We start from the raw sequence: 11,673 nt of genomic DNA, 5'->3' as shown, positions 1-11,673 counted from the left end.
CGTCATGGCAATGAAGAGTTTATCTTGAATCAGCACAGTATTGAATCAAATGTGAAAGTCAGACGGAATGCAGAAACGATTGTTCCAGTCAGAGCAGAAGTCAAACCCATACGCCGCCCCGGTGTGACGCCTATGGATTTTGTAATATGTGCGGCGATAATGGGTGACTCATCGTCGGTGACAGCGGCCGGGCGGCGTTCGCATAAATACAAGTCCAGAAAAATGTATGTATTTAAACTGAGGCCACCGTCGGGAAAGATTATTCAGTCAACGTGTCGAGTCCAGCAAGTGTCGCGAAAATTTGAGTTACTAAGAAAAAATTGTTGAGTTTTACCCACGCCGATTTTTAATACCCGTTCAACGAAACAATGCATATTATTATACACAGTAATCCAGAACAGTAATTATGCGATATGATGTCGCGTAATGTGATTAATTTTATTATCCTATCAGGCAACATGCAAGTCACCTTTTTAAACCTACTGACAGAGTAACGTAGGGTAGTAGTATAGTCAATGGCGGAGTTTAATGGGATGATATGTTGATAAATAAATGTTATCCATTCACTAAATATAAATTACATAAAAATAAAAGAAGGTTGATATAATAGCAAATCACCCTATATCCTTTTTAAAAAAATACCCTTAGCGTTGGCGGCACACACATTTTTTTTTAACAAACTACTAGGCTTAAACGTCAATTTGAATATTGTCATCACGTCACTGTAAGTTCATCGCTATATCTTCACAGAGACTAAAAAATATCGGAGTTCCCACTCCAGAATTCAAAACACGCATTCTAAAAATTTGGTCAAATTTTAAGTAAATATTCTACCTATAATAAAATGCATCAAAATAATACATATATTCGTATGCATGATTGTTAGTCCACTCTCCTACTTTTTAACTGAACTCATGTAGGTTTTTCGAGAGAAATCAAAACTATATGACACAATTTTACGACTTGTCTAATATAAAATATTATTGCGAATTTTTGCACATACTTTTAGGTTGTCGTAAACACGGTATAAACACGGTAAATCGATATCAAAGTTTATCTGTTCCTTTCAAAAATTTATTCTCGTTTCAAAATTTTGCACTGTAATTTTCACTGGAAATGTAAAGAATAGTATCGTTATATACTTCAAATTTCGTAAGCTATTCGAATTAAAAAAAAAACTTTATTGAAATATAAAAAAATATGACACATAAAATTAGGTATGCTCTTAGTAACACCTAAGTAAAGATAGCAAGGATAAAAATGTAATTTCATTCGTTTTTGTAGAGGGGAAAGCAGTTTAAAATCCTATATATTTTTTAACTGATACGTAAAATGTTACATTTACCTACAGTGTGCAGTAACGTAATGCATATGATTAAAATATGTTTTAAATTACAACCTGTGTGATCTCGTTCGAGAAATAATTAGTATTGTATTCGGAGCAGTTTGTGTTGTTAATTGCAGTAGAAGGTCGTAAGTGGGGATAATAATAATTTATTGTCAGTCCGATTATTATTCATTTCCACGAAGATAGTCTCGTTGAATGGTTTAGTGACAGTGCGAACAAAAAATCAAAATGAGTGTAACATTATCCGAAGAAAAAAATGACCTAGTTAAAGCCATAGCCAAAAGCCAAGGTTTCGATGATTACACAGTGAATATTACATCAGGATCAATGAAAGGAGATGGTTATTTAGGTATAATTTATACGGTCTATATTCAAGATAAACGTAAAATCTGCAAACATTTACACCTGATCATGAAATCAGCTTTGACAGAAGAAACGTTAAGAGAAAACAGCCCAATTAAGAAAGCTTACGACAGGGAAATTTATTTGTACAATGTCGTGTTTCCTGCATTCGATTTATTGTCTCACGAAGTTGGAATTACGAACAGATTTTGTGAAACAGCGAAATTTTACGGAAGCTTGTCAGTAGATAAAGAAGAGTGTATTGTTTTAGAAAACCTCAAAGAAATGAATTTTAAACTGTGGAATCGCAAACTGGCAATGGATGAAAAACATGTCGCTCTCGTATTTAAAACATACGCCAAATTCCACGGAACAGGATTGGCGTTAAAATATTTGAAACCCGAAAAATATGAAGAATTGTGCAAGAATTTAAAAAATATTTTTCGAAAAGATGAAAAATCTGAAGATGATATGAAGCAATTTCAAGAAAACATGAAATTCGTTTTTACTAATGGATTCAGAGCGGTGGCAAACGACGAAAAAGCTACGCAGGGATTAACAAAATTTGCTCAAGAATGTAAGGGATTTTTTATGGAAGATCTCCAGAAAGCTGAATATTCCACTATTTTACACGGTGACTGCTGGTGTAACAACATGATGTTTAAGTATAATGTAATTTGCTATTTACATATGAGATAACACTATGTGCATTAAAAAGAATCTCTTTCAGAATCTTGAAGATTCCTCAAGGCCAAGTGAAATGTGTCTCCTAGATTGGCAAATCTCTCAAACTGGTTCTCCAGTTCTGGATTTGTCATACTTTTTTTATGCCTGTAGTGCGAAAAACGTTCTCTACAAACTCAAAGATTTTTTGACAATTTATCACCAAAATCTTTCTAAAACTCTTGAAGAAGCAGGAGTGAACCCAAATGATATACCCACGTATGAAGGATTAGAAGATCAGTGGAAATTCTATTCTAAACACGGTTTATTTATGACACTTCTTGTGATGAAAGTTATTTTAAGTGAAGTCGAAGAAGCTCCTGACCTGAGTGAATTAGCAAAATCGGGAAAAAATTTAATTGAATCTATATCCGGGACAGAATCAAAAAATATGGAAGCGATTAATAAAAGACTTGCTGATGTAATAGTATTTATGAACGAACAGGATTATTTATAAAGTACAAAGTACAAACTTTATCATTAGAGAAATCATGACGTGCAAAATCTTTATTAAGTTTCATAGAATAAATTTCGTGCAAATATGTTATGTACGACATGTAGACATAATATCAAAGGTTACATTAATGTGCTCAGTATTTTATCTAAATAGTTTCGTATTATTTTTAAATTATTTTGAAGGAACATATTAAGCGTTGGTTATTGTAGTAAAGAAAAATAAACGTATTTTATTAAAAAATATTTAAACATTCTTTGTTATTAAACCTATTTATTAATCTAGGAACTGAACTTGGAGCTGAGTTGGCTTGTTAAATTCAATTTCAAGATTATTTTATATTACACCGCTAACGTACCTTCTTACATAATAATTGTTTGCCATTATCTTTCGCCATTGTCATTTTTTCGCATTGTAAAGATGAGAGAAATTATGAAAAATTTTAATAGTGTAGGGGATAGGAGGGGACTATTTTTTTCACGAAGTTTTACACATTGGAGTTGATTGCAGTTATGGACTGGTTAGTTCTGATAATTTGGTAGTAGTCATTATTTATTAACCAAGATGTTCGCTCTCGTTCTCGACAATGACAATTAGTACGTACTGAGATATATAGAGTTTGGCCAAAGATATTGTGCGTTTATGACTGTGACTTCATAAGCACTTTATATTCCTCATCCCTCATAAAATTAAAAAATACAAGCAACTGTACGTTACACAGACAGTTAGACAGGCCACGTGCCATATTGAAATGATTTTTGTTTATTATTCTTACAATAGGAGAAGGTTCCTGGCCAATCGAATGGATTACTTCCCTCATTGTGACGAAATCGTAAAAATTACCTCAAGTTGAGCAGTAATTAAGCCATAACCGCACAATATCTTTAGCTGAGCTTTACAATAGTGTGAGTGTGAAGAGCAAAAGGCGCAGACTCCAGCTATATTCCAGACCCAGTATCAAAGAGTACAGGGGTACCAATGAAGCAAAAGACACACAAGATCTCCGGCTTAATATCTACTTACAGTTATTCTTAAGTATAAGTATCAACGGATACCTACCTGCACGAACAAATACATACCCTGGCATCCACATCAACGGATATTTTATCTGCACCCTCAAGAACCGATAACTAGCACTCCAACAACGAAAAAAGATTTTCTAATCTCAAAATTCCTTACAAAACCAATTATTTTTCTGTATGGTCGCCTCAAAAGATTCCAAATCATCTTCTTCGTCCCCTTCAGTTATGCTACATTTCATTTCTAAGATATTCGCGGTTCTGAATCTCGAAAGAAACTGGTTTTTTTAAATTCAAAACAATGTACGTGCACGTATGCAATCGTATTTTTTCTTAAAAATAATAAAAATAAGCCGACATTTGTTTAGACTAGTGTATATAATAAGCTGCGTGTCGCCGTCGGTAATAATAATTATTATTAAGGAAATGTGTTCGGGCAGAGGTCGAAACCTATTATGCCCGCGTTTCAAAAATGTGGTGAAAACTTATTTATTAACCATATATTTAACAAGTACTGAAACATTTTCGCATTGGAGTACTTCCGCGGACAGTGAGTTCAAAAGTTAAATACCCTATTAGTCACAAAGTGCTGTCTAGCGATAGTACAGAATCTGTCTTTGCGGAGTTTAAAGCGGTTGACATTCGAGGATGGACTGGGGGACAGGAACAGATCTAAGACCTGCACAACAACAATATGTCAGTTCGATAATTTTATGGTGGCTATTGAGTTTCCAGAGTGTGAAAATATCATCTACGGGATCGGCTTCATTTGCGGGGAGTAACAAAAAAAAATGTTTTCGAGATTTTATTACAAAACAAGTTAAAAATTTACACCTGTGCTCCTAGAAAACTTGGGGTGCACAGCAGGGTGGGCCTTAAAGTTTTTGGTTGGGCCATGGACCACCCTGGTCCCTCTCTTTCAGTTCCGCCACTGAGTCAGATAGTATTAGATATTACGTTGACTACATGGGATGTCTCACAATAGAGACTGTTTTTGAAAGGTATGTCAAAAAAGAAACGGGAAATTAGGCATGAGAAGCACATGTCATAAACTCAAAATCACCAAGTTCTTTCGTTTTTGACAAAAAATTCGCTAGAAAAATGATTAAAATTTGGTGTACGCCACTGATTAACGGCCATTTGTTGGTAAAAAATAACAATCGTTGATCAACAATGGCGTTGTTCACCGTCTCCGAGAAAATGAAGGATTTCTTCCAAGTACCATTTGTAGTTTGGAGGACCTTATAAAATGACTGGGGGCTACACCCGTTTCATGTGCAAAGCGTACAACACTTAAAACAGGAGGATTTGCTAAAAAGAGTTACGTTCTGTGCATGGTTACTTAAAAAAAAAAATGGTCTAAAGAGTTTAGACAGTACTTCCCTCACTGTCAGAAACTTGACGACTGCATGCCTATTGTGTTTTTTTTCTCATTACATTTTTGTAGTGGGAATTTAAAAAAAAATTGCGATGACGTCATCAACATTTTTGCAAGGACACGTATATCAGTTGGGATAGATGTAGTGTAATACTAAGAATAAAATTATTATATTCTCAAATTTTCGGGAAAATGAATCGGGTCGTTTTGAATATTGATTTGTAATAATCAATAAAATAACGAAACAATTTACTCACGTATACGTATCAGAGGCAACTGAAAATCGTGTATGTATAAACATTCTTAATTTAAGATGACAGGCGTAACAGCATACGTGAGAGTCAAACAGAGAAACTGTAAACAAAACGACCATCGGTTTTATTGCTTCGACTTTCGCTTATTATATAAAACATCGGGTTTTATTTTGATTCTTGACGGTGAAATTCACAATTGGTTGATTATAAACATGTCTATTCCACATTCGCGGAACCAAGTGAGCGCATAAAACAAATGCAGGTCTGTAATGTTAAAGTCGATGTAAATAAGCGTGCTACCCTTATGTTTCAACCGAGTTTTTCCTTTAACAAATTTTGTGTCTACCAAATTGGGTTGGTTGGGGTGTAATACTAATAATAAGTGTTGCCTTTAATTTAATCAATAAAATAAATTGACTTCATTAATTTTTTTGAACCACCTCTTAAGAAAATCTAAAAAATATGAATGGAATGATAAATCACAAGTACAAACTCATCATATTTTTTGCATTTTAGATAGGATTTATTCAGCAAAATTTAAGGGTGACGTCATCAATTTTTTTAGGAGGGATGAACAAATACATTTTGAACAAAAGTTTACCATGCTTATAATAACTTTAAAATATTCCCAAGATTTCAAAGCATTCGGTTTTGTAATTCCTGATTAAATCGATAAAATAAATTCACGCCTTCATTAATTTTTTTGAGTCACCCTGCATACGCAAATCGAAAAAATTTGAATGGAATGATAAATCACAAGAAGAGACTCACCATATTTTGTACATTTTAGATAGGATTTTCAGCAAAATTTTGTGGTGACGTCATAAATTTTTTAGGGGGGACGACCAAATACATTTTGATCAAAAATTTACCATGCTTATGATAATTTTAAAATATCTTCAAGATTTCGAAGCATTCGGTTTTGTAGTTCCTGAGTAAATCAGTAAAATAAATTTACGCTCTCATTTATTTTCTTGAATCACCCTGTATATGCAAATCCAAAAAATATGAATGGAGTGATAGATCACAAGTACAGACTGATCATATTTTGTACATTTTAGATATGATTTATTCGGCAAATTTTCGAGCTGACGTCATCAAGTTTTTGGAGGGGATAAGCAAATATATTTTAACTAAACATTTATTATGCTTTTTATAACCTTAAAACATCTGCAAGATGTCAGAGCATTCCGTTTTGTAGTTCCTGATTAAATCAATAAAATATATTTACACATTCATTAATTTTTTTGAGTCACTCTGTATATGCAAATCCAAAAAATATGAATGGAGTGATAAATGACAAGTACAGACTCATCATATTTTGTACATTTTAGACATGATTTATTCGGCAAACTTTCGAGCTGACGTCATCAAGTTTTTGGAGGGGATAAGCAAATATATTTTGACTAAACATTTATTATGCTCTTTATGACCTTAAAACATCTGCAAGATTTCAAAGCATTCGGTTTTGTAGTTCCTGATTAAATCAATAAAATATATTTACGCATTCATTCATTTTTTTGAGTCACTCTGTATATGCAAATCCAAAAAATATGAATGGAGTGATAGATCACAAGTACAGACTCATCATATTTTGTACATTTTAGATATGATTTATTCCACAAACTTTTGAGCTGACGTCATCAAGTTTTTGGAGGGGATAAGCAAATATTTTTTGACTAAAGATTTATGATGCCCTTTATAGCCTTAAAACATCTGCAACATTTCAAAGCATTCTGGTTAGCAGATTAAAAATTAAATTTCAAAATGTTGTTTTATAATTTTGATTTTTTTTCCAAAAATCTGGACGTTTCGGGTGAAAAGTCGATTCAGAGTTGTAAACTACATGTGTAGGACTATGTTATTTTATACAATTGAAAACCCATTTACTATGTACAATTTTAAAGTGACGTCATCGCATTAGTGGTGGGGATGATTAGACAAATTTTGGTTAGCGTTTTACCATCTACATGATATTCTTAATATAAGTACAAAATTTCACAGCAATCGGTCGAGTACTTTCGGAGATTATCTGTCTAATAAAAATCCGGGACAACAGACGGACAGACAGACGGACAGACGGACGGACAGACGGACAGACGGACAGACAGACGGAAATGGGAGACCTATTTCTTCGTCTTCTAGGGGTCATGAAAGATCGAGAAAACGTAAAAGTAGAGAGTCGGCCGACGGACCCGATTACAATACTTCCTTTGCTTACGCTCGGGAAGTAAAACATGGAAAATCACAACAAATCAAACATCTGAATATCACAAATTTAATAAAAACCAAGCAAAATCTGAAATTTAAAATTATGGCAGTCAACAAGAGCATAATAAAAAATGCCCATATGGGGGTTGTAGCACAAGCGGAGTTTGGACGCGACGGTGATTCTATCTATCGCAAGCCTGCCCCAAAGCAATTCTTCCTCATACTCTATGCAGAGAGCCAGCATCCTTTGTGCAGATGGCGCGATAAATCTCGCTAGCTCGACTAGGAACCGCGCCCTCCGCTTCTGCTACGTGTTTCGGTGTTATTTAACCCCAATTCCATTTTAAATGTAGAATTTCTGTGACTCTGACGACAACTGAACAAGTGTTAAAGTTTCAAAAAAGAGCAATCAACAACATTTACATTCGCCACACAATCTTGTGAAATTTTAAGCAACAAATAATTCTTATGTGAGATTAAAATTGGACATCAGATAATTTAAACATTGGAAACATTCATCAACAAAATATTTACATAAAAAAATTGGTCTAAAGAGTTTAGACAGTACTTCCCTCGCTGTCGGAAACTTGACGACTGCATGCGTATTGTGTTTTTTTTCTCATTACATTTTTGTAGTGGGAATTTAAAAAAAAATTGTGATAACGTCATCAACATTTTTGCAAGGACACGTATATCAGTTGGGATAGATGTAGTGTAATACTAAGAATAAAATTATTGTATTCCCAAATTTTCGGGAAAATGAATTGGGTCGTTTTGAATATTGATTTCTTATAATCAATAAAATAACGAAACAATTTACTCACGTATACGGCGCCGGTGTGTAACATCTAGAGAGCGGATTTCTGTCGGGCTAGGCAAGGCCAAACTCGGTACGGCTCGTACGGGATACGAATTCATTGCGGTTGCGGACTGCACTTCGTTTATTTGAGATTAGAATAACGCTGTTTCGTTGCACTCTGCTGTTAATTCCCGTTCTCTTTTACTTAGCCGTTTGATTAATAAATCGTTAATTATATTTATGGAATTAGTACCGATTAAATTCAGTGATTATCTATCACCCGCTACTGAGTCCCGGCGATCCAGCGCGTCCCCACCTATAATCGTGACGTAGCCCGACAGAAATCCGCTGTCTAGTAATATGAAAGGCAACTGAAAATCGTTTATGTATAAACATTCTTAATTTAAGATGACAAGCGTTACTGCATACGTGAGAGTCAAACAGAGAAACTGTAAACAAAACGACCATCGGTTTTATTGCTTCGACTTCCGCTTATTATATAAAACATCGGGTTTTATTTTGATTCTTGACGGTGAAATTCACAATTGGTTGATTATAAACATGTCTATTTCACATTCGCGGAACCAAGTGAGCGCATAAAACAAATGCGGGTCTGTAATGTTAAAGTCGATGTAAATAAGCGTGCTACCCTTATGTTTCAACCGAGTTTTTCCTTTAACAAATTTTGTGTCTACCAAATTGGGTTGGTTGGGGTGTAATACTAATAATAAGTGTTGCCTTTAATTTAATCAATAAAATAAATTGACTTCATTAATTTTTTTGAACCACCTCTTAAGAAAATCTAAAAAATATGAATGGAATGATAAATCACAAGTACAAACTCATCATATTTTTTGCATTTTAGATAGGATTTATTCAGCAAAATTTAAGGGTGACGTCATCAATTTTTTTAGGAGGGATGAACAAATACATTTTGAACAAAAGTTTACCATGCTTATAATAACTTTAAAATATTCCCAAGATTTCAAAGCATTCGGTTTTGTAATTCCTGATTAAATCGATAAAATAAATTCACGCCTTCATTAATTTTTTTGAGTCACCCTGCATACGCAAATCGAAAAAATTTGAATGGAATGATAAATCACAAGAAGAGACTCACCATATTTTGTACATTTTAGATAGGATTTATTCAGCAAAATTTTGTGGTGACGTCATAAATTTTTTAGGGGGGACGACCAAATACATTTTGATCAAAAATTTACCATGCTTATGATAATTTTAAAATATCTTCAAGATTTCGAAGCATTCGGTTTTGTAGTTCCTGAGTAAATCAGTAAAATAAATTTACGCTCTCATTTATTTTCTTGAATCACCCTGTATATGCAAATCCAAAAAATATGAATGGAATGATAGATCACAAGTACAGACTGATCATATTTTGTACATTTTAGATATGATTTATTCGGCAAATTTTCGAGCTAACGTCATCAAGTTTTTGGAGGGGATAAGCAAATATATTTTGACTAAACATTTATTATGCTCTTTATAACCTTAAAACATCTGCAAGATGTCAGAGCATGCCGTTTTGTAGTTCCTGATTAAATCAATAAAATATATTTACGCATTCATTAATTTTTTTGAGTCACTCTGTATATGCAAATCCAAAAAATATGAATGGAGTGATAAATGACAAGTACAGACTCATCATATTTTGTACATTTTAGATATGATTTATTCGGCAAACTTTCGAGCTGACGTCATCAAGTTTTTGGAGGGGATAAGCAAATATATTTTGACTAAACATTTATTATGCTCTTTATGACCTTAAAACATCTGCAAGATTTCAGAGCATTCGGTTTTGTAGTTCCTGATTAAATCAATAAAATATATTTACGCATTCATTAATTTTTTTGAGTCACCCTGTATATGCAAATCCAAAAAATATGAATGGAGTGGTAAATTACAAGTACAGACTCATCATATTTTTACAGTTTAGATAGGATTTATTCGGCAAACTTTCGAGCTGACGTCATCAATTTTTTGGAGGGGATAAGCAAATATACTTTGACTAAACATTTATTATGCTCTTTATAACCTTAAAAAATCTGCAAGATTTCAAAGCATTCGGTTTTGCAGTTTCTGAGTAAATCAGTTAAATATATTTACGCATTCATTAATTTTTTTGAGTCACCCTGTATATGCAAATCCAAAAAATATGAATGGAGTGATAGATCACAAGTACAGACTCATCATATTTTGTACATTTTAGATATGATTTATTCCACAAACTTTTGAGCTGACGTCATCAAGTTTTTGGAGGGGATAAGCAAATATTTTTTGACTAAAGATTTATGATGCTCTTTATAGCATTAAAACATCTGCAACATTTCAAAGCATTCTGGTTAGCAGATTAAAAATTAAATTTCAAAATGTTGTTTTATAATTTTGATTTTTTTTCCAAAAATCTGGACGTTTCGGGTGAAAAGTCGATTCAGAGTTGTAAACTACATGTGTAGGACTATGTTATTTTATACAATAGAAAACCCATTTACTATGTACAATTTTGAAGTGACGTCATCGCATTAGTGGTGGGGATGATTAGACAAATTTTGGTTAGCGTTTTACCATCTACATGATATTCTTAATATAAGTACAAAATTTCACAACAATCGGTCGAGTACTTTCGGAGATTATCTGTCTAATAAAAATCCGGGACGGCAGACGGACAGACGGACAGACGGACAGACGGACAGACGGACAGACGGACAGACGGACGGACAGACGGACGGACAGACGGACGGACAGACGGACAGACAGACGGAAATGGGCGACCTATTTCTTCGTCTTCTAGGGGTCATGAAAGATCGAGAAAACGTAAAAGTAGAGAGTCGGCCGACGGACTCGATTACAATACTTCCTTTGCTTACGCTCGGGAAGTAAAAATAGCAAAGATTTATGAAAACAAAAGATTTGGTGTGAAATAAACTTGTGCTAATAAAATAATACGCGAGGTTAGAAACTGCGCAGCATGAAAGTTTACGTTCAATTTAAAATTGTGAGATAGAGAAGAATTGTATGAGGTGCAAAAATGCAAAGGTAACAAATTTACATGACATTAATATTTGCCACACTTTATCAACGATTCAAAGAAAGAATTTATATGATGTTACATTATGCTATGATC

General features: G+C 33.7%; 1 protein-coding gene across 1 annotated transcript; it reads left to right on the top strand.

The window, feature by feature from the left end:
• Positions 1-1,381: 1,381 nt before the first annotated feature.
• On the top strand, positions 1,382-3,112 carry LOC135136241 (uncharacterized). Its single transcript, XM_064065439.1, has 2 exons — positions 1,382-2,362; positions 2,421-3,112. The coding sequence occupies exons 1-2, from the start codon at positions 1,577-1,579 to the stop codon at positions 2,868-2,870; spliced, it is 1,236 nt and encodes a 411-aa protein (XP_063921509.1). The 5' UTR covers positions 1,382-1,576; the 3' UTR covers positions 2,871-3,112.
• The last annotated feature ends 8,561 nt before the right edge of the window (positions 3,113-11,673 follow it).

The sequence above is a fragment of the Zophobas morio genome, unplaced genomic scaffold (genome assembly GCF_036711695.1).
Source record: "Zophobas morio isolate AGI-343-1 ecotype UQ-CSIRO unplaced genomic scaffold, CSIRO_AGI_Zmor_V1 ptg000026l, whole genome shotgun sequence".
Taxonomy (NCBI): domain Eukaryota; kingdom Metazoa; phylum Arthropoda; class Insecta; order Coleoptera; family Tenebrionidae; genus Zophobas; species Zophobas morio.
This window is presented reverse-complemented; position numbering and strand designations above follow the sequence as displayed.

Excerpts from the sequence above, each read along its gene's own strand:
- LOC135136241 (XM_064065439.1), top strand. The coding sequence starts at position 1,577 with ATGAGTGTAACATTATCCGAAGAAAAAAATGACCTAGTTAAAGCCATA. Across the intron at positions 2,363-2,420 it reads ACATGATGTTTAAGTATAAT|AATCTTGAAGATTCCTCAAG; the intron begins GTAATTTGCTAT and ends AATCTCTTTCAG.